At 34.8% G+C, this 23552-nt stretch overlaps 1 protein-coding gene across 1 annotated transcript in view; it reads left to right on the plus strand.

Moving 5' to 3' along the window:
• BCAS3 (BCAS3 microtubule associated cell migration factor) overlaps positions 1-23552 on the plus strand; it is a 620462-nt gene that overhangs the window by 297592 nt on the left and 299318 nt on the right. Inside the window, exons 18-21 of the mRNA XM_045490037.1 lie at positions 8872-8916; positions 16596-16720; positions 18949-19114; positions 21050-21150. Of these exons, the coding sequence (XP_045345993.1) occupies positions 8872-8916; positions 16596-16720; positions 18949-19114; positions 21050-21150 (437 nt within the window). The remainder of the gene's footprint in view (positions 1-8871; positions 8917-16595; positions 16721-18948; positions 19115-21049; positions 21151-23552) is intronic.

The following is a 23552-nucleotide window of genomic DNA, read 5'->3' on the forward strand; positions in this document are numbered from 1 at the left end:
AAGTCTGATCTCTTTTTCTGAGTTTTTCTTTTAAAGATTTATCTTAAGAGAAATAAGATCATACAGTATTTGTCTTTCTTTGACGTATTTCACTTAGCATACCTTCAAGGTCTTTCAATGTTGTTCGAAATGGTCAGATTTCTGATGCTCGGGGCGCCTGGGTGGCGCAGTCGGTTAAGCGTCCGACTTCAGCCAGGTCACAATCTCGCGGTCCGTGAGTTCGAGCCCCGCGTCGGGCTCTGGGCTGATGGCTCAGAGCCTGGAGCCTGTTTCCGATTCTGTGTCTCCCTCTCTCTGACCCTCCCCCGTTCATGCTCTGTCTCTCTCTGTCCCAAAAAAATAAATAAACGTCGAAAAAAAAAAATTAAAAAAAAAAAAAAAAGAAATGGTCAGATTTCTTCATATTTTTATGGCTGTATAATATTCCACTATAATATATAATATATTAAATAAATATTATAGTTAATATATAATATATAATATAATATATATAATATATACATATACATATACATATACATATACATATACATATACATATACATATACATATACACATCACAACATTTTTATCTATCCATTCATCTATCCATCAATGGACACTCAGGTTGTTTCCATGTCTTGGCTGTTGTAAATAATGCTAGGAACATGGGGATGTAGATATATTTTTGTGTTTGTATTTTTATTTCCTTTGGTCATATTCCCAGAAATGGAATTGCTGGATCATAGGGTAGTTCTATTTTTAACTTTTTGAGGATTCCCCCCCCTACTGTTTTCCATAGTGGCTATACCAATTTACACCAACAATGCACAAGGGTTCCCTTTTCTCCACATCCATGGCAGCATTTCTATCTCTTGTCATGTTTAATTTAAACTTTAATTAGTTAACATACAGGAAATATTGGTTTCAGGAGTAGAATTCAGTGATTCATCACTTACATGCAACACCCAGTACTCATCACAGCAAGTGCTCTCCTTAATACCTATCACCCATCCAGCCTATCCTCCACCCACCTCCTTCCATCAACCCTCAGTTTGTTCTCTATTGTTTTTACTTAATTAAAAAAAAATTTTAATGTTTATTTTTGAGAGAGAGAGACAGAGAGTAAGTGAGGGAGGGGGAGAGAGAAAGGGAGACACAGAATCCAAAGTAGGCTTCAGGCTCTGAGCTGTCATCACAGAGCCCAGTGCGGGGCTTGAACTCATGGAACTGTGAGATCATGACCTGAGCTGAAGTTGGGTGCTTAACTGACTGAGCCACCTAGGCGCCCCTCAAAAATTTTTTTAATGTTTGTTTGTTTATTTATTTATTTATTTATTTATTTATTTATTTATTTTTAACCTTTATTTATTTTTGAGACAGAGAGAGACAGAGCATGAATGGGGGAGGGTCAGAGAGAGAGACACACAGAATCTGAAATAGGCTCCAGGCTCTGAGCTGTCAGCACAGAGCCTGACATAGGGCTCGAACTCACGGACTGCGAGATCACGACCTGAGCCGAAGTTGGACGCTTAACCGACTGAGCCACCCAGGCGCCCCAATCTTTCTTGTCTTTCTTAAGTGCCAAGCTACTGCCTGCCTCAGGGCTTTGGCCCTTGCTATATTACCTTTCCAGAAACCTCCTCCCCAGTCTTGTGCATGGCAGACCCTCTCTCACCCTTATCTCTTGTCTTTTTGATGGTGGCATGTTAACGGGTATGAGGTGGCGTCTCATTTTGCTTTTAATTTGCACTTCCCTAATCACTACTGATGTTGGGCACCTTTTCATGAACATGTTGGCTTTTTGTATATCTTATTTGGGAAAATGTGTATTGAAGTCATTTGCCCATCTTTTAATTGGGTTGTTTTTTGCCATTGAATGCATGTGTTCTTTATATATTTAGGATATTAAGCCCTTATTAGATAGATGGTTTGAAAATATTTTTCCCATTCTGTATTCTGTAGGTTGTCTTTTCACTTTGTTCGTGGTTTGTTTTGACGTGCAGAAGCTTTTTAATTTATTTTTAATTTTGTTGCCTGTGCTTTAAGTGTCATCTTTTAAAAATTACTACTAAGATCCATGTCAAGGAGATTTTGTTTCTGTATTTTCTTCTAGGAGTTTCATGATTTCAGGTCTTACATTTAAATCTTTGATCCATTTTGAGTTAATTTTTGTGACTGGTATAGGATTTGGGTCCAGTTTCATTCTTTACATGTGAATATCCAATTATCCAAGTACCATTTATTGAAGAGACTGCATTTTTTCTGTTGAGCATTCTTGGTCCCCTTGTCAAATATTAGTGGACCATGTATGTTTGCGATTCTTTTCCATTGGTCTATTTGTTTTTATGCCAATACCATACTGTTTTGATGACTATAGCTTTATAGTATAACTTGATGTCAGGAAGTGTGATGCCTCCTGCTTTTGTTCTCCTTTTTTAGGATTTTTTTTTTTTTTTGGCTATTTGAGGTCTTTTGTGGTTCCATATAAATTTTAGGGAAGTTCTTTTCTATTTCTATAAAAAATGCCATTGGAACCTTGATAGGGATTGCATTGAATTTGTAGATGGCTTTTGGTAGTGTTGACATTTTAACATTAATTCTCACAGTACATGACCACAGGATATCTTTTCATTTATTTGTGTCTTTTTTGATTTCATTCATCAATGTCTCATAGTTTTCAGAGTAGAGATATTTCATCTTCTTAGTTATATTTATTCCTAAGTGTTTTATTGTTTTTGGTGCTATTGTAAATGGGCTTGAATCCCTTGTTTGTTTTTCAGAAAATTTTTTATTAGTGTATAGAGACACTACTGATTTTTATATGTTAATTTTGTATCTATATAGATCTAACAGTTCTTTGGTTAAGTCTTTAGGGTTTTCTATAAATAAAATTATGTCCTCTGCAAATAGAAACAGTTTTCTTTCTTTCTTTCTTTTTTTTTTTTTTTTTTTTTTTTTTTTTTTTTTTTTTTTTCCGATTCTGCTTTCTTGCCTGATTGCTTTAGCTAGGACTTCCTGTACTGTATTGAAAAAGAGTGGTGAGAGTGGGTGCCATTGTCTTGTTCCTGATCTTAGAGGAAAAGCTTTCCATCTTTCACCATTGGGTATGATGTTAGCTGTGCTTGTTTTATATGGCCTTTATGTTGAGATATATTCCTTCTGTGCCTGATTTGTTAAGAGTTTTTATTATGGATGCATTTTAAATTATGTCAAATGCTTTTTCTGTGTCTGCTAGATGATCATATGATTTTTTTTCATTCTACTAATGTGATGTATCACATTGATTGGTTTGTGTTATGTTGAATCATCCTTGCCATCCCCAGAATGAATTTCACTTGATCATGGTGAATGATCCTTTTAGTGTGCTGCTGAATTTGGTTTGCTGATGTTTTATTGAGAATTTTTCCATTTATATTCATTTTGAATATTGGCCTATAGTTTTTTTTGTTTGTTTGTTTTTTGTTTTTTGTTTTTTGTTTTCCTAGTGGTGTCTTTTTCTGGTTTTGGTATCAGGATTATGCTAGCTTTGCAAAATGAGTTTGGGAGTGTTCCATCCACTTTGATTTTTTGGAAGAGTTTAAGAGTTGGTGTTTTTTCCTGCTTTCTCCTCTAGGGTTTTGATGGTTTCCTGTCTCACATTCAGGTCCTTTATCCATTTTGAGTTTATTTTTGTGAATGGTGTAAGAAAGTGATCTAGTTTCATTCTTCTACAAGTTGCTGTCCAGCTCTCCCAGCACCATTTGTTAAAGAGACTGTCTATTTTCCATTGGATATTCTTTCCTGCTTTGTCAAAGATTAGTTGGCCATACTTTGGTGGGTCTAATTCTGGAGTTTCTATTCTATTCCATTGGTCTATGTGTCTGTTTTTGTGCCAATACCATGCTGTCTTGGTGATTACAGCTTTGTAGTAGAGGCTAAAGTCTGGGATTGTGATGCCTCCCACTCTGGTCTTCTTCTTCAAAATTACTTTGGCTATTCGGGGTCTTTTGTGGTTCCATACAAATTTTAGGATTGCTTGTTCTAGCTTCGAGAAGAATGCTGGTGCAATTTTGATTGGGATTGCATCGAATGTGTAGATAGCTTTGGGTAGTATTGACATTTTAACAATATTTATTCTTCCAATCCATGAGCATGGCATGTTTTTCCATTTCTTTATATCTTCTTCAATTTCCTTCATAAGCTTTCTATAGTTTTCAGCATACAGATATTTTACATCTTTGGTTAGGTTTATTCCTAGGTATTTTCTGCTTCTTGGTGCAATTGTGAATGGGATCAGTTTCTTTATGTGTCTTTCTGTTGCTTCATTGTAAGTGTATAAGAATGCAACTGATTTCTGTACATTGATTTTTGTATCCTGAGACTTTGCTGAATTCATGTATCAGTTCTAGCAGACTTTTGGTGGGGTCTGTCGGGTTTTTCATGTATAATATGTCACCTGCAAAAAGTGAAAGCATGACTTCATCTTTGCCAATTTGGATGCCTTTGATTTCCTTTTGTTGTCTGATTGCTGATGTTAGAACTTCCACACAATGGAATACTACGTGGCAATGAGAAAGAATGAAATATGGCCTTTTGTAACAATGTGGATGGAACTGGAGAGTGTTATGCTAAGTGAAATAAGTCATACAGAGAAAGACAGATACCATATGTTTTCACTCTTATGTGGATCCTGAGAAACTTAACACAAGACCATGGGGGAGGGGAAGGAAAAAAAAAAGTTAGAGAGGGAGGGAGCCAAAACTTAAGAGACTCTTAAAAAATGAGAACAAACTGAAGGTTGATGGGGGGTGGGAGGGAGGGGAGAGTAGGTGATGGGTATTGAGGAGGGCACCTGTTGGGATGAGCACTGGGTGTTGTATGGAAACCAATTTGACAATAAATTTCATATTTAAAAAAAGAGTTGGTGTTAATTCTTTAATAGTTTTGGTAAAATTTACCAGTGAAGCCACCTAGTCCTATGCTTTTCTTTATTAGGAGATTGTTGATTACTGATTCAATATCCTTACTAATAATTGTTCTGTTTAGATTTTCTATTTCTTATTTAGTCTTGGTAAGTTGTATATTTCTAAGGTTTTTTTCCTTTTCTTTTAGATTGTCCAGTTTGTTGGCATATAGTTGTCCATAATATGGGCTCATTCTGATGTCTGTTATACAATAGTGTCTGAATTTTCATAAGACCTGAGCAATTGAGAAATAGGACTTTCAGAGTATATTTATAGAATTTTTCTCTTAGACTCCAGTTAATTCTTTAAAGATGATAGAACCATTTATACCTTTCAGCGCTAAAGTTGGGTTATGGAACACTTCAGCGCATTCAAAATAAAATCTAGTTTTACTTTTTCCTTGCATTTAAAAAAAATCTTGGTGTGCCTGGGTGGCTCAGTCGGTTAAATATCTGACTTCGGCTCAGGTCATAATCTCATGGCTGGTGGGTTTGAGCCCCGTGTCAGGCTCTGTGCTGACAGCTCAGAGCCTGGAGCTTGCTTTGAATTCTGTGTGTCTCCCTCTGTCTCAACCCCTTTCCTACTCACACACTGTCTCTGTCATTCTCTTAAAATAAATTAACATAAAAAAAACCTTCACGTTTGCCTTGCTTTCAGCTAGTAACACCAAAGCTTTTGTTTTATTATGTGACATTCAGCCAAATGAATCAGTGTTTAAAAACTTATATAGCATTTATTATGATATAAAACACAATTCCTTCTTGGTTTCTGAGAATCTCTGGAAGAAACCCGTTGAGAACCAATGGTCAAGTCCCTTCACGTTGCACTATAAATAAGTATATAAAAAATATTTCTGGATTTTTCATCTCTTGGCCAGTCCTGATGTTTTTGAATCAGAATTCAGCTTAAAAAGGACATAACTGTGACAAAGTGAATAGATTTTGTATGGCAGGATTGTTAAACCTGTTGAAACTTAATAGTGTTGGGAAAACACAGAAATTCTTAATATCTGAACATCATAATTTGAGTTGCATATGTTAATATAAACCATTTTATTCAACATACACTCCCACTCACATACTCTCTTCTTCCTCCTAACTATCCTCATATAAAACTACAAATGTGGGATTTTGAAAGGGGAGGAGAAGTCATAGGCAAAGACAGCTGGATCATGGACTTGTCCTTTGTGACTTTATATTTTCATTCTTTTGCTACTGAGGAAAGATGAAGCAGGCACATTTCAAAAGAACAGCTGACACTACCCATACAAAGTCAGTAATTACGTCAGTCACTCTAATTCTTTGGAGTTTGTGGCTCTTCTTTTACATGTATGTGGCAGAGGTCCAGTTTGTAGGAGTGGGTAAGAAGTGGGTAAGTGTAGATGGGGAACATGCCAAGTGTATATGAGAGCGGGTCCTCATTCAGTTTTTCTAGCCCTCTGTTTTCTCCTTGAGCTGTGTTAGCCAATGGATCCTTATTTGGTTGAAGGAGGGTTGCTTTTAACTCACACAATTGGGTTATGTTTTGAACAGCGAGAACCGTATTGTCTTTAAATTTGACATTGCTGCTGCTTTGTACCTGCCTGTTTACTACAGTGTCTGGAGAGTTAACAGTCATTTTAGGATTGTGGGGAAGGAAATGGTTGTTGAAATCTTTTGTTAATAACATACACTGCTATTGCCTAGAAAGGAAAATTTAGGAGATTTTTTTTAAGCTTGTGTTTAATTTGTTTGGCAAATTCATGTTTCCTTTTTATATATATGGAAACTTTAACCTAGTTTCCATATATTTGCTGGCTCTACAGGTGGGGAGCATCACCTCGTCTTTTGAAGTGTAGAAACTTTAAAGTTTTGTTTCAATTTTGTTGGGTTGTTTTTTGGTATCAGTAGAGAAGCCTTTTAAGTCATGAAGGAGTAGGATGAAACTTTCAAATGTTTTACAGTGACTTAGCTGTAGTCTGATATTTAGAATAAGATGGGACACTGTCCAGTGTTGATATAACATATACACTGAAGAGCGACTCATGTCTAGATGTTCCCAATGGTCAGCGCACGTGTCAGAATCATTTGAACTGTTTGTTATTTCACGTGCCTCGCCTAATGAAACTCAAAGGAAGTTGGGTACTGTATGCTAACAATAACCTTTTCATTTTGGAAGTATTTGTGGGCATATAGAAACATATCGAAGCTTCCATTTTCTGATAATTTCTGCAGGGCGTTATTGTGTTACTGAGATTGGAGTCTTCAAGTGGTCTGAGTTATTTAAATAGGTGTTTGGTTTGTCGGAGTGCAGGGTGAGCTCCAGTAACATTTTGTTTCTGATACAATTTGTGAATCATGCAATCAGATAAGGGGATTGTGACTATTTTTCATTAATGATATAGAATAAAATAAAATGTAACTTTGCTACTACTGGTTCTGCAAACAAGCAGCTTTGGTATGACCTGGGAGCTTGTTAGAAATATAGAATCTAGGGCCCCACCCAGACCTACCCTGTCAGAATGTGCATTAATCTTCCTTGTAACTAAATCCCAACATTAATGTTTATAAAACATTGAAATATAAAATAGTAAATTTGATTACAGACAAAAAATACATTCATTCAATTATTGTTTCAATTTATGTGTATTCATGTACACATCAGCCTGCACCTTAAAATGTATTTTATGGGTCTCAGTTAAAAAAGTTTGAAAATCCAACGTTTTAATGTGGATAATGACATCATATCTTTTGGTTGTGTCTTATTAACTATGAGAGAGATTTACTTTGCATTGACACCATTTCTAAAGTTTCTTTTCTTTCTCTTTGATATCCCAGTTCTTCCAACTCACTTTTCTCTGATTAGTATCTCTAATCAGAGATACTTACCTTTCTGTTCTCCTCTTTGTTTCTTCTGTGTATCAGTCCTGAGAATTGTACTCATTGTTGTGAAAACATTTTACCCAAGTTTCTTTTTGTGAAACTCAATTCACAGGCAGATTAATGCTAATCATTTGGCAGAAATTTTTATTTTTATAATGTTCTTAACACCAAAGTTGAAGAAGAATATCCAGGTTTTGCCAGTGTGCTTTCTTTCTCAATTTATGTCTTACTTCCAAATGTCAGATACTACAGCAACATTTTTTTTGGATATAGTTAAATCAGCCAATCTTCTTTGTATGCAAATATGTGTAGCATGTCTGAAATGGCTGTGAACAGAATATTAATGAGTATGTGTAACAATGAAATTGGACTTTGTATCCCCAGTTGTATTTAAAATAAACAATTGTGGCTTTACAGTATTCAAACCTAACCCAATGCAGGCTGGGTAGAAGAAGCCAATCTCTATCACTATTAAGAGAAATGCTAATTTCTGGGAATGTGACCCTACATGGAAATAAATCATACTACTTATATTTAGTGTTTGTTCCTTTGGCCAGCAATGCACAGTTCAATTTACTTTAAATAAGTAGCCTAGAAAATACATACTTTCTTTCTGTGGCTCTGAGAATGCAATCAGTGAAGAGCAAATAATGCTTATCAATTTTTTATTGAGTTCTGTTTAGCTGATTTTAAACATTTTGTGTCATACAACCACACATCTGTTGCTCCTGATTCCACTCTTCTCTCTATCTGATTATTCCACTTGTACTTTGTTTTAAGGGCCTCAGAAGTGAAATTTATTTTATTTTACCTTAGGAACCCTACAGGGGTACTCCAGAAAAGGGGGAGAAATAGACCATTTTGAAATCGCTAATCCTATGAAAATTAAGGGACTTGTTATTTCACGTCATTCTGTTTATTGGTTATATCAGACTCATTAGTATGTACAGCAGAATTGCAAATGATTACTAATTTTTTCAGTTATTTTATCCATACTCGATAACAGTATGATATACATGTATTTGTTAATGTGAAATGAGTTTTCCTCTAATTTTTTGTGCGTTTTCCCCCCTTTTCCATGAAGGCCTTATCTGTTTGGAGCGGGGTGTTTTTCCATAAAAGCTCCATGGTGAGTCCCAGTTCAGTCCCGCATGCCTAATTCATTTGCTGTACTCTCAAAAAGTAACTCTGTTTCGTACTTTTGTCTTCAGTTGCATGGCCTGATCACAGATAGATGCACATTACTGAACAATTTATCTATGGGACATGAATGTTGATATTTAAGCTTTAAAAGAGCAGGTTTTTTTTTTTTTTTTTTTTTTGGTTTCACTTAATTTCTTGAAGAGTCAAATAAAACAATCACAGACTAATATTTAAAAATAAGAAATTAGGATTTTCTCATAATGCTAGTGTATGTTATAAGACAAGGCTAATAACAGAGTTTAAAGCTTTGAGTAGTATAGTGATAAAAGCGCCTTATGTATCGTGCTGAACATTTGAAGATAGGATTTATTTTGAAATATAAAGATATTTAAGGTATACTAAAAATAGCCTATAAATTTTTACTGCATTTTATTTGGTACCAAAGGAATAGGGTCAGTTCTGTTTTGAAGAGTTTAAGTATTTAAGGGCCTACATGATGAAGAAATTTGTGATTCACATAAAAACCCCTAAATAATTTATTATTTTGAGTTAATAGCACCTACTCACTATAACTTATTTATTTACTAAATTCGCATATAATAATGCCTAAAATATAACTTTGTCAGTCTTAGACACGAGAGTCATAGAAAAGAAACAGAGCATATGTAATACTTTCATGTAAAGATGTGAAGTAGAATGAATTTAGAGCCTGGTATATTTAATATTCTGGTTAAAAGGCCTCCAGAATCAGACTGTCCAGGTCCTAAACCCCAGTTCACACACTTACTACCTATATGATCGTGCGTAATTTTCTAGAACCTTCCTGTTTCTCGTTTCCTTATCTTTTAAGTGGCACATAGTAAGAGATCAGTAAATGTTAGCTGCTTCTACTACTATGTTGTTAAAAGGAAAAATACCATTTTTGAAGAGAAGCTTCTTTGAATTAGATCATACTTTTTTTTTTTTTTTTTTTTTTTTTTTTTTTTGCTTTTAAGAGTTAAGTGAGCCAGAAGGACTGGGGCAATATAAGGTATATCAGTTTTATAAATGTAGTCAGCATAGTTGAGAGAGTTTTGCACGTGTGTGTGTAGTTCTTATAACTGTTCCTGGGAATTGTTCATACTGTCCCATTATCCTAGGGAAAAGCCTGCCAATGATTTTTCTCCTGAATAAAAAGAAACTGCCGTAGTTCTTTCAGGTACACTCTAATGTAATGCAAACTAATTTCAGTGTTCATTTGCCACAGGAACATCTGAAAATTTTATTATCATATAAGAACAGGGTGACAAATCATAAAGACTTCCTCCTTGAAATGCAGCATCAAAATTAGGACACAGATTGTGAAACTATTTTAAAGAAATTCAGGGTATAAGTGCATAAAAATTCCTTGCAAGTCCATCTTCATTCTTTTTGTTAACCAGATTTCATCCCCAAACAAATAAGATACATGGATCTTACTTAGGAGCTTATAGTGAGCAGTTTTTAAATGCTAGATTCAACATATGACAGATTTCCTTTGTAGACTAAACTTAGAATTAGATTCCATCTTAGGATAAAGTTCTCATTCTAAGTACAAAGAAAAGAGTTTTAGTATGTTAATAAAGATTGAAGTTTTAGCATGGAAGTAAATAAAGATGGAGTAACAAATGTTGTATGTTAAATAAGAAAACTCCATTCCTTCACCGGCTTATATGCTCCTCAAATTTAAGCAAAAGCACTTGTCAACCAGAAATGATTTGAGGTTGAAACAAGATTAAAAGAGCCAGATTAAAGAAAGGGATATATGAAATATAGTAGACTTTTAAATCATTGCCTGTCTTTTAGAAGACTGCTTTGTGGTTTGTTTGATGCCATCGTTAGCTCACAAGAAACTCGTTTTTAGTCACTTATACTGGCCTAAAAGATCCTCCTTTAAAATACGTTCCTTCACTAGTGGTGCATGTTTTTCCCATTAAGATCTTAATGAAACCTCAAATTAAGGCAGCAAAATGAATATAAATTTGACAACTTCTAGCTTGTTTATAAGAGCTTCTTTGTTTTAACAGTTTTTGCTGTTTTTCCATGCTATTTAGCATTCAACCGGAGGATGTTTTTATTTACAGTTCCGAAATAAAACGTTATGCCAAACAAATATTTTTATAGTACTTCCAGTTGCAGGTTAACATTTGTGTTTTGGAAGAATATGAAATTTTTATAGTTCCTCTTAAAATGTAATGAACACTTCATACAATTTTTTTTATTACTTTCAAATTGCAACCTTTGTATTTAGCTAAGATTTTGCTTTTGATAGATCACAGTTTCTGCTAATTCTTCATTCTTTGATAAACTGGTTTGTTTTTATTCATGCAGTTGCAGTGAGTCAGTTTAAAGTAATGTCTTTCCTTTTGATAACAAAATAAACTTGTTGGAAAGTTATATAGGTCGTCTTCGACATTTTAGCCATCTTCTACACTCTGGGGATTGTGCATCCTCCAGGATATATGAGTTTGAATGACTGTATAAAATATTAGAAAAGAATCACACATATAATACTTCTTTAATATAGAAATTTTAAGAGAAATAGTCATCGTGAATTGTTAAAAATGGATTTTGCTTTCAGTATTACAAATAAGTAACAAGTATTTATTGAGCTTCTAATGTACGTGTAGTATTATGTTTAAACTGCTGGTATTTTTGAATTGCTTATCACAAGAAAAAATATATACATAGTAGTGTGGACAAAAGTAGCCCATTTGGATATATCCCATACTCATAGCCTGTATTTGTATTATATAAGGTTAAGTTAAAGAAGAATTAAAACTTACATATCAAACTATATTTAAATTTTAATTAGTGCTGCCTGAGAATATTCAGTTTATATATAAATACTTTATTTAAACTAATCTTGTTCTTTGAGAATCTTTAAAATATTAGAAATTCATTTTTGAAAGGAAAGATTTACATGGAGGGGAGAATCTTATTTGTTAAGTTTACATGAATCTGTTAGAGCTTTAAGAATAACTTGTGATAGAATAATTTTAGGTATATTATTAATATCTTTATTTGAAATCAAATACTTTCAGTTTCCCTCTTAGTTCTTCTTTTAGAAAAATAAAGTTGAGAGTGAGAGAAAACTTCTAAATTCCTTTTAAAAGTTCAATCACAGTGAAGAATATAAAGAAAGATTTTTCTTCTTATCTACAAAGACACCATACCACTTGTAATTCTTACAGCAATATTGTGTCCAACATTTAAACTGGAATATTGAGTGTACCCTTATGTTCTAGAAAAGGAAAGAAACGGTGCTTCTATCTCAATTTAGCTCTTTCCATGCTTGTGTCCTTCTAACCAAGGCACAGAACGTCATTGCTGCTTTTCATGCCTTCCGCAGATACTCCATTTGTGCCCTGTTCTATGGGACATAGTAGATTTATCCAGATGGACATAATTTTTCTGTAATTTTAAAGCAGATATTATTAGTTTGCTTTTTTTTTTCCTCTTTGCAGTAGGGTGTGGAGAAACAAAAAAGGCAAGAGAAATTCAATATGTTAATCTGATTGGATTACATAATACAGTAAAAGCCAATGGGTAACTTCAGTAGTCTCTATAAGTATTTCGGAAGATGTCATAGTGTTAATGTCCCTAGAACTTCTGATGGCAGTGAAAATGATTCTCACTTAACAGTTAGATGGTTAAGTCTCTCAAAAAGGAGTGACAAAAAGGTAAACTCCAGAGTTTTAAATTTAGTACCTTATTTGTTTTGGTTTTTTGTTTCTTTGTATGTTTATTTTACTTTTTATTATGTTGTTTTCTGGTATAAAATTTAGCAAATATGATATTCTATGATCATTATTGTGCCCGATATGGTGAAAGTTGAATTCACTTCTTTTTTCTTTTACATACTGCACACAAATTAAGCCAAATTCTACTTTTAATTTTTGAACATGTTATTTATGATGGGCTCAGGAGAGTAAAGAGCAAGAGTTCTCAGTAGAAAGGAATCCATCATAAGCTCTATCAGAATGCTTTTTTCTGATTTAAACCATAACCAACACAATTGAATTTCTGGACACCATATACATTGAAATTTTATTTTTTATATCAAGACAATTTAATACGTTGATAAATAAATGAAGGAAGGCCTCCAAACACCCAGAGGTATTCTTTTTAAACTTGCAAATGTTTTGTAATGGGATTTATTAAGTCCCTTTCCCAGAATAAAGGGAGAGGTTGAGAGGAAGAAAGAAAAAAAAGGTAGTAATGGAATGCTTTCCTAAAACAGTTGGGTCACCAATATAAAGTGAACATGATTTACAAGACTAATACTTTTATCTTTTGTTCCTTCCACGTATGTTTCACTTTTCAGTGTTTTATTTTTCTGCCAACAGAATGTTATTTTGCAAGAGAAGTATTCTGGATCGTTTTGGAAAAGTTCATTTCTGCTTCCATCCAAAATTCCTGGTGTTGGTCTTTTTAAAACTTAGGATAAAGAGCAGAGTTAGTCAAAATTAAATTTTCTCCCTTTAGGTAGGAATACTTTATTAATAGTAACCTTTTCTTCAGATTATTTCTCCTTTTAATTTTTCTGAAAGTCTTCTAGACACATGCATATTTTTATGTTGTTTTGTTAAATACCACAGTCATTCCAAATATAGATTGATGATAGAAATGACTTGCTATGAATACATTCACCAAATATGCTCTATCCCCAGTACACAGCACTATACCATGTACAAGGTAGCAAGTTATTCTCAGGGATAAAAACTCTGTTAATCACTTATTTAACACAAACTTTTACTAATATGATTTATTAAGACCCTATCAGAAGAAAAAGAAGAAATAAGGTCTAAAACTTAAAATGATGATTCTTTACATAATTTTAAGCATACTTTTATCATAAGATACTTACTCTCTGCAGCAGATAATGAGTTTGTGTAAGATAATACCATGTTGATGCTTTTTAGTTGTGTGCTCAGATGCTGAGTTATGTGTAATATTATGGAAGCGTAAGAAGTTTTAGCTTTTGTCATGGACTGAATAGACAATAAGCTAAAAAACACACACAGAATATATTTTTGCAAGGCCAAAGATTAAGTTGATATCTTACCGTATTTCTACTCTTTATTACTGTGTTGTGAAGGTAACTATCTGACCCGATAGCAACTATTTTTTAAGTCTGTTCAGTAGGCACATTTTATCTGTACCATAGCCTCTCTTAAGAAGTGTCATGCTGTTCACTTGTATTCTATCTTGTTGCTTACCACATGCTTAAAAAACAAAACAAAACAAAAATAGCATCCAGTAATTTGCAAAGAGCTTTGAATTTGTCCCTATGAAAGCTTATTTGTACATTGTAGTATTATTGTTCCCTGATGGTGATTCTAGTAAAAACACATAGTCACATAATTGGAAACACCTTTCAACAAATTATGGAATTTTTTTTTTCTCTCCTCCTCTCTCCAACCTCCCCAAACTCCTAAGGGTTAAAAATGACCAAAGGAACTAAAAGATGCTAGTTATAGGAACTTACTTGCTCAGTGATAGCAGTTCAGTGATGGAAATAAAGGATTTGAAGGAGAATTTGGACTCTAAAGTATTCCAGCAGAGAGCATCATAACCAGAAGGGATAAGCTGATGTTGGTTACCCAGATATGGAGGAAAGGTACATGTTTGTTCTGGTGTAGGTCAGGGTGGAGGAGGGGGTGGGCTGGTGTCTTCTTTCCTGTTGGTAGATTATTGTAGTTGTGGCAAATGCAACAAGGAAGTTGTGAAACTGTTTGTAGAACCAGATTCATTTCCTCACAGAAAATTAAAAAAAACAACAACAAAAAAACATGTCTTTATCCCCTGTCAGTGGAAGTCTGACTGTGACTGGTATTGGTATTTTAGGCACAGGTATGATTTTTATGGGTGATGATGTGAAGTGATTAAGAAATGTAAATGATGGAAAGAAGAGGCCTTTTCATATATGACAATGTGCATTACCATAGATTTGGTACAAAGGGAGAAACCAAAAAGACCAATCACAGTTACCTCTGATCCAAGCTTTTTGCTTTCCCTAGCAGGAAGATGTCAGAGCTGAAGGCTGGGGAAATAAAATATGTGGAAGCCTATTTCAAGTGTCATATGGACCTGGAAACTGAGATAACCAAAGCACAGTCTGATGTTTTTGAAAATTAGGTTAAGGCTGTGTGCCATATAGAAGACAGTTAACATTGTTGAATACCATAATATGGGAAGGGCTTGTTGAGTACCATAATATGGGAAGGCACTGCCCTGATTGCTTTATGTACTTTTCCTAATATAGCAGTTCTTAAACCTGAACATGCACTGGAATCTCCTGGAGGGCTTGTTTAAAAAAAAAAAAAAAAAAAAAAAGATTATTAAAAAAAAAAAAGCACAGATTATTAGCCCCATCCTCAGAGTTGGGGTGTGGCTTGATGAATATTTGCATACCTAAGAAGTTCTCAGGTGGTACTACTAGCCAGGGAGCCTACTTAGAGAACAAATACAATAAAAAAAAAACGCTTAAAATAACCGTATGATGTAGGCATTACTATTTGTATTTTACATATTAGTAGTCTGAACTCTAAGAAGTTAAATACCTTAACCAAAATCACCCAGCTAATAAGTGGCAGTATTCAGGTTTCTTCCTGACTCCAAAACCCAATCTTTCTCTACCTAATCATACTTTATTAAAAGATAAAGAGATAGAGGATAGTGAACAAAAGAAGGTAGAAATAATGTTATTTGACATTGGAGACTGACTAGCAGAGTAGGAAGATCAGAGCTCTGGTGTCCCAGCTGGGCTGTGATCTTGACCAATTTGCAGCAAGGCTATTTTCTGGTGTATGAATTAGAGAAAACCTTACCATTGTTTATCTGAGGTGGTCAGCAGGATTGTCAGTGAGTTTTGAGGAAGTCTTTGCCAAGTCAAAAGAGTCACAGAAGATGAAAGGTTGATATTAGAAGTTGATGGTATGAAAGCTAAATTGGAGAAAACAAAGAAGAAAGCAAGTACTTTTTTATGGTAGTTACATCAGTTACTTAATGTGTCCTCAAATATGTGAAGAACAGAACAAAAACAGACAATTCATTTTCACAGACCCTTGAAAAACAACAAATAGGCAGATCAGTGAATATTGCCCTAGAGCACTGGATCTTCCCATTCATTGTCTCACCGTGCATAGCATTGTGGCTGAGACCATTTGCAGGGTTTCATTCTGTATCATCTCGTTATTTTCACACATGGTGTGTGCTTTCAACTGTATCATCTCGTTATTTTCACACATGGTGTTTCAATCCCACATCTTATATATCAAAACGAAATGATAAACTATTTTATTATTGTGAGATGTTTATGTTGATTCTATTGTTCTTTAAAATCTCCAGAAAAATATTATTCATCTGAAAAGAAATGAGTTGGATTTCACCAGCACATAATTAAAGGAGTTAATTTTTATCATTTTTATAAGTTACTATTCTCATAATACTCTGGAATTTTGAACTAATTTTACTTTTACTGCAGAACGCAATCTCACACTGCCAATTATTACTTAAGGCAAAATGCATGTCCACATTGAAGTGTTTGAATACTTAGGGTAGAATTTTGAAGAAAATATGTCACTGTCTTGAGGTCTGTGATTCCATCATGGTAATTTTCTTACTATCATTTTATTTTTTAAGCAAAGTTAAACCACCTCCACAAATTTCACCCAGCAAATCAATGGGCGGAGAATTTTGCGTGGCTGCAATGTTTGGGACGTCCAGATCGTGGTTTGCAAATAATGCAGGTCTGAAAAGAGAAAAAGGTATGTAGTTTACTGATGCTTAAATTTGCCTTTAGTAAAATTCATAGTGGTTCTCCTTGAATAATCTTGGACCCAGTATTCTCTAAATTCATTTTCCATTCAGTTAGCGTATCCATCCTCAACTACTCAAGCCTCGTGGAGGAGAAAGGCTATCCTCTCACTACAAATGTGAAATAAACTTTTAGCCCATCTGAATGTTTGTATTTTGTTTTGTTGGCCACAGTCTACCAGTGTCCTCAACATTGTTAATTCCATACCATTATACATTTTTTTTTCATTACATTTTTGACAAGCTAATTTCATGCCATTGCCTCTGAGGTGTGGAAAGGAAAACCCTTGTTATCCCTGTTTTAGAGACAAAAAGCTTGAGATCAGCGAGTTTAAATGTCTTAGCTGACAGCACCAGTTAGGAGGTGATAGTATCAGAGTTTGAACCCAGGTTTTCTAAAGCTCAGTCTTGGGGCGCCTGGGTGGCGCAGTCGGTTAAGCGTCCGACTTCAGCCAGGTCACGATCTCGCGGTCCGTGAGTTCGAGCCCTGCGTCGGGCTCTGGGCTGATGGCTCAGAGCCTGGAGCCTGTTTCCGATTCTGTGTCTCCCTCTCTCTCTGCCTCTCCCCCGTTCATGCTCTGTCTCTCTCTGTCCCAAAAATAAATAAATGTTGAAAAAAAAAATTAAAAAAAAAAAAAATAAAGCTCAGTCTTGACTTTAAAAAACAAACCAAAAACTACCAACAACTTTGTCGTGTTATAAATTAAGATAAAAACAGTCTCCCACTCAGAAATAGGAGTCCTCTTTTACAGTAACCATTGCTTCTTTGAATTTATATAGTTTTTTTTTTATCCCTACTTCAGTCACCAAGATCAGTACCTAAAATTTATATAATTATAGTTTTAGTGTATTATTCCTTCTTGTGTAGACGAGTGCCTGCATTCATGGAACAGGTATTTAATGTTGAGTGTTAAGACTTTGTCTTTATTATTTTAGCACTATTAAAGTAGGTCAGAAACCGAGTTGTTAGCGAGGCACTTTTCTGCCGTGTTCCACAGGCTGTATTGTTCTTGGCAAAATGGCTCTGCTTTACACTTAATACTGGCAGTCAGACATCAGCCCTCTCCCTTGTTATCGCCTTTCTGTGACCCTTTCCTTGGAAATAGGATCTCAGGCACAGCAGGTTTCTTGCCTAAGTGGGAAAGGATACAGTAAAGTATGCAGGCCTTCCATTTTCTTATCCCATCTTTATTTTTTTGTTACCTCCTTAGTTTTAATGATGCTATCAAAATGACTTTTTGTTACTAGTTAAAACCCTCCGTGAAACTCGATTTCAAATGCTTCTCCCTTCTGTTCTAATTACCCTTTTAACTTACTACTCCTTTATGTCTGACTGACTGGTCGTTAGCCATTTTCTCAAATCAGCTGTAATTGATTCCTCTGGCATGGAGATAAGGTGACCCACCCAGCATTCATGAGTGATTTTATATGCTCCTAGGTTTACTGTAAAACCCAAGATAGAGGACTAAACCTGTTTTGGTCGTGAGGACATGTGTACTCCTTATAAAGTCATTTGATTAAATCCATATTCAGCACCTGACCTTAAAGTATGAGTGGTCTTCATTTACTATAGGGGCCAGTGATCCCATGGAGAGGAAAGAAGAAAGAGGATTTGGTGGGGGGGGGAGGAGGACTTGCATGTTTTTCATTTGTTGATTTTAATCCAAATTTAAAAGACAAAGTTTTCTGAGAGAAAGTAGAGGAGAAGTTAGGCTAATTTAGGCATACAGAGAGCCTCTCATGCAGTTGAGTTAGTACATCCCTTGTAACTAAATCTTAGTCCATACAATGTTCCCTTCCAGTCAGTCCTTCCCTGTCCCACCTGATGTCATTCATTTTTTGTAATGTGGAACAAATTACATTGCAGACAAATACAAAAAACTGAAATATTGTTTCACTGTATTAGAATTTTGGTATATTTTCAACATTCTTGAAATTAATTGCTTAAGATTTAAAAATATTTTGATAGCACAGAGATTCTCATATTCATTAGCATCTACTTCCAAGAGGCAACCTTTAGGCAGGGAGCAGGCACCACGTAAAAAATTTCCTGCTGTATTTTCTCTCAACAGCCTCAGAAAGGTCTCTTTCAGCCTCTGAAAGGTCAGTAACATAAAATTTATGCTGTGCTACTTTTATGCCATTATCACACAGCCAGGTTCCCTTTTTCTGTTTGTAGATCAGTCCAAACAAGTCGTCGTTGAATCTCTCTACATTATTAGCTGCTATGGGACCTTAGTGGAGCACATGATGGAGCCACGACCACTCAGCACTGCCCCCAAGATTAGTGATGACACCCCACTGGAAGTGATGACATCACCTCGAGCCAGCTGGACTCTGGTTAGGTTAGTACCTCTTTCCATTGTTTTAGTGGCTGTATTGAAGTATAAAATATTAAAAATGTACAGTTTGATAAAGTTGACATATGTATACGTCTGTGAAACTGGCACCGTAATTAACATTATAAAATATCCATTGCCCCCAAAAGTTTTCTTTTGCCTCTTTGTTGTCTTTCCCTCCTGCCCCTCTTTATCCCTACCTCACCCACCGAACCCCAGGCAATCACCGCTCTCTGCAACTAGAGGTTAGTTTATAATTTCTAGAATTTTATATAAATGGAATCATAGTGTGTGTACTCTTTTTTGTCTTACTGCTTTTCACCCAGCAAAATTATTTTGATCCATCTCTGCTGTTGCATTTATCAGTAATTCCTTTTTTGAGATATAATGTACATACAATCCATTTAAACTGAATTTTCAGTAGGTTTCCCTACAGTAGTGTACCCATCACCACAATCAATTTTCATCACCCCCAAAAAGAAACTCTGTACCCATTAGCAGTCACTCCCCACTTTCCCCCAACCCTTCAGCCCTAGACAATCACAATTTACTTTCTCTTTGGATTTCCCCACTATGGACATTCCATATAAATGGAATCATACAAAATGTGACCTTTTACATTTGGCTTTCTTCATTTAGCATAATGTTTTCAAGGTCCATCCATGTTGTAACATGTATCATTCCTCTTTATGGCCAAATAATAGTCCACTGCACGGATATACCACATTTTGTATCCATTTGTTTAAACATTTTGTTTATCCATCAGCTGATGACATTTCCGCTTTTTAGTTGTCATGAATTATGCTGCTGAGAACATTCACATACAAGTTTTTGTGTGATCATATGCTTTCAGTTGTCTTTACTGTATGCCACCTTTTGAATTACTTTGTCCTTGCATCTTTGTGTTATGTTTTCTAGGACTTGGGTTGTTTTCTGTCTCACAGATAGAGCTTTATGCTTCCTCTGTTTCCATTCTCACGTTCACTGAAAATAGAGAGTACGTTGGAACAGCCATTAAGGGGACTGGAAACTAATATAAATAGATTGGAAGGTTTCCTTTTAAAGTGATTCCCCAGGATATAATGGCTAAGCACTGTAGAAATGTTTATTAAGAGTCAGAGTCCTTCTAAAAAGTATGTGATCATTAGAATCTTTATAAGCAAGTATTAAAGAGGGAGAAATAAAATCTAGAATAATACCTGTTCAATTTAATGTACAGTGTTACAGAAGAGGCAGAAAAAAATTTGTCCTGACAGGTATGGAAGGAAACAGACCAAAATGGATCTGAAAATAAGCCTCTCCTTTTGACATTTAAAATATTCTTATATTGATTTGGGGAGGCTCCAGCATTCTTACTACTACTTTACTGGACTAGATTGATCTGATCAATATCTTATTTATCAAGCTATTTAGGAGCAGGCAGATCTAATTAAAATTACTGCACTATCGTTGAAATAAGTCGCTTATTTTGGAACTCAAATACTAATTAGGTCTGTAATAAGTCAACCATTAATTTAACTGCATGGTGTTTTTTTAAAAACCACTTTACCTGCTTTATTTTATCTTAAAATATACACATATTCTAAATAGTGAGCTCTAACAGTTGTCCAAAATTAAGTAAAATTATAACTACTTAGTTGTGACATTTGAATTCTACACTCCCTCTCTGTCCAGTGCTTTGAATGTCTTGTCTATGCTATTAGTAGGTCTTCTGCCATTAAACTAATATCAGCTCTACTTAACTGTATGACTCCCTGCCACCTTTTTATTCTTTTTAAGCAGATGACCTTGTATTTCAGGTTTCAGCATTCCAACAAGTTCATTTTAATGATTGCAAAGATAGTGTGAGTTTATATCAGTGTCTATAAGTGGTGACAGTGATGGTGATTTACATCCCATCTATTAAGCTTAAATATTAATATTCTTCTGCTGTTTCCTTAGAACTCCTCAATGGAATGAATTGCAACCACCATTTAATGCAAACCACCCTCTGCTCCTCGCTGCCGATGCAGTCCAGTATTATCAGTTCCTGCTTGCTGGCCGTAAGTAGTTCTCATTGTTTTTTATTTTCCATACAGTATTTTGAGATTTCATCTTAAAATGCTGACTTTTAATGCAGCCATGCATATAACCACTGGCCCATAGGCTGTAAACAATCAGATTGAGGCAAATAATAAATTTAATATAAAAGTAAACCATAAGCTTTAGCACACATTAAGTATGCCTCTATTCATATTACTTGGCCATGAGATATACTCCTGCAATTATATAAGTTCATGGGGGGTATATCTGATGGTCTCCAGAGTTTTTTTTTTTTTTTAATTAGGATACTAGGATATAATAAACTTCATAAAACTTGGTATCTGTTTCTGACATGAAAAAAAAAGCACTTCTCACCATGAAAGTATCAGCAGGTTTTTCTTTTTGTAGGATTTTACTTGGAACAATGGAGCAATGATTGCAACTCCATGGGGTATTTATTTGTTTACTTTCATATCTAAGCCCTAACATTTATAGAGATTGATCCACGGTCTTTTTTCACGTAAGGGAAAAATGTACAGTGAACTGGAAACAGCGTTTTTTGCAGGGGAGACATAGAAAGACAATTTAGTATTTATTATCCAGTTTATGTTCATAGAATTAAAAATTCTTTACAATTATAACTTAATTTTGTAGAATTGACTGGATCCTTAATTTCACTTGATGGCTATGAGCACTGTATGTTTTTAAGAAACTTCCTAAAGAATCAACATTGACATGCTTTTAATGGAGTTTTGTTGTATTGAACTTACTATCTTGCCTGGCCGTTTTATGCAGCATGAAGTAAAATAGTTCTAAAACTATTTTATTTTATGTTTATAATGTGTTACATATTACACTGGAAACAGAAAATTTACTGACTTTCCTTGAAATTTCTGAAACTCCATAATTGTAACAAATAGTTGGCAGCCTTGCTCTCTTATAAAATTGAACTGATTCTTCCAGCATGTATTTACTGAGTGACTTCTGTGTGTCAGGCACTTGTGATTTAACATGAAGAATATGTTGCTTCACTAATGCAGGAGACAGGCGTTTAATAAAGAAGTAAAATAAAATGAGATGGGTATATTAGTGAACTGTGAGGGCAATGACTTTAGTTGCTAAAGCCCTCACAGGGGGGTGTGGTAAGTCATTTTCAGGTTCAAGAAGCAGAATATATAAAAGTTGTTAGGTTCTAGGTTATTGAAGCATGTATTTAATTTTTATCATTTGAATTGGGAAAAAAATGTAATTTGTATAATATCACATGAAAATCAGGAGAACATTTTCTCCCTGCCTCTCAACAGTGGTGAAAATAGTGTTGAATTAAGAAGAGTTGACTCAGAATTAATAATGGTTTTCTTTGTTTTGTTATTCTGATATTTTGTTATTTATTGTGTTCCATAGACAAATAGTAACATGTCCCAGATATATAAGACAAAGATAGGGGCATAAACCAAATGCAGCTCTGTCCCTTGATTTTTGTGTCCTGGCAAATTAAGCTGATTGACATTACTTGATTTTAACAGCTGTAAACACCTTTGTCTAATTCTTCGAGTTACAGAGATCCCCAGGTGCACAGTTTAAGAACTACCACTATAGGCAGTAGCAAACCACCAAATGTTTTCAAGCGTTGGAATGACACCATCAGAACTGCATTTTAGAAAGATCGCTCTGACAGTGTTGTAATGGGAGGTTCAGAGGAGGGGAGGGGTGTGGAGGCTCGGTGACCCTGGAGCAAGGTGAGATGGCTTTAATTATGTCTGTATTACAGAGAAGACAGGACAAACCTGTGAGATGTTGCAGAGTTGGAATAGAAAAGAATTAGAGATAATTTGTAAGAAAGTAGTCACTGATGATTCTACAGTTTCTAGTTAAAATATGTAATATAAATGCATTTCATGTTAGACCATTCCAGATGGACTAGCTTAGGCCAAGGATAAAGAGGCCCGAGTTCCAGTAGCAAACCATCTCTCAATAATTTGATAAGTGTAAAATATTAATAACAATACTTGCTCTTAATAAAGGTGCTATTATGGTCAATGAAGGGATGCTGACGTTCTGTAAAAACTGTAAAACAGTTTAAGCATCACTCTTTATCTTTGTTTCTTGTCTCAAAAGTACTGAATTCCAAATAATAGACTTCAGAGAGTTAATAATGAAATACCTATTCTGACTATGCGATACTGGCCATGTTGTAATATCTGTTTTCCAAATGGCGAATATAATTAATTTGTTTTCTCTGATTTTGTGAAATGTCACTGTAGATATAATTTAATAGGGTATAAAAACACTTAGGAGATAAGTATTTTTGTAATAATTATTATACTACTTCTTTACACTGATGGTAGGGACACAGAATTAGCCTGATTTTAAAGTCCTGTTTTCTTACACAAAGAAAGTCTGTTTGATTGAGAATCCTTGG

The sequence above is a fragment of the Leopardus geoffroyi genome, chromosome E1, assembly GCF_018350155.1.
Source record: "Leopardus geoffroyi isolate Oge1 chromosome E1, O.geoffroyi_Oge1_pat1.0, whole genome shotgun sequence".
In the NCBI taxonomy this organism is placed as follows: domain Eukaryota; kingdom Metazoa; phylum Chordata; class Mammalia; order Carnivora; family Felidae; genus Leopardus; species Leopardus geoffroyi.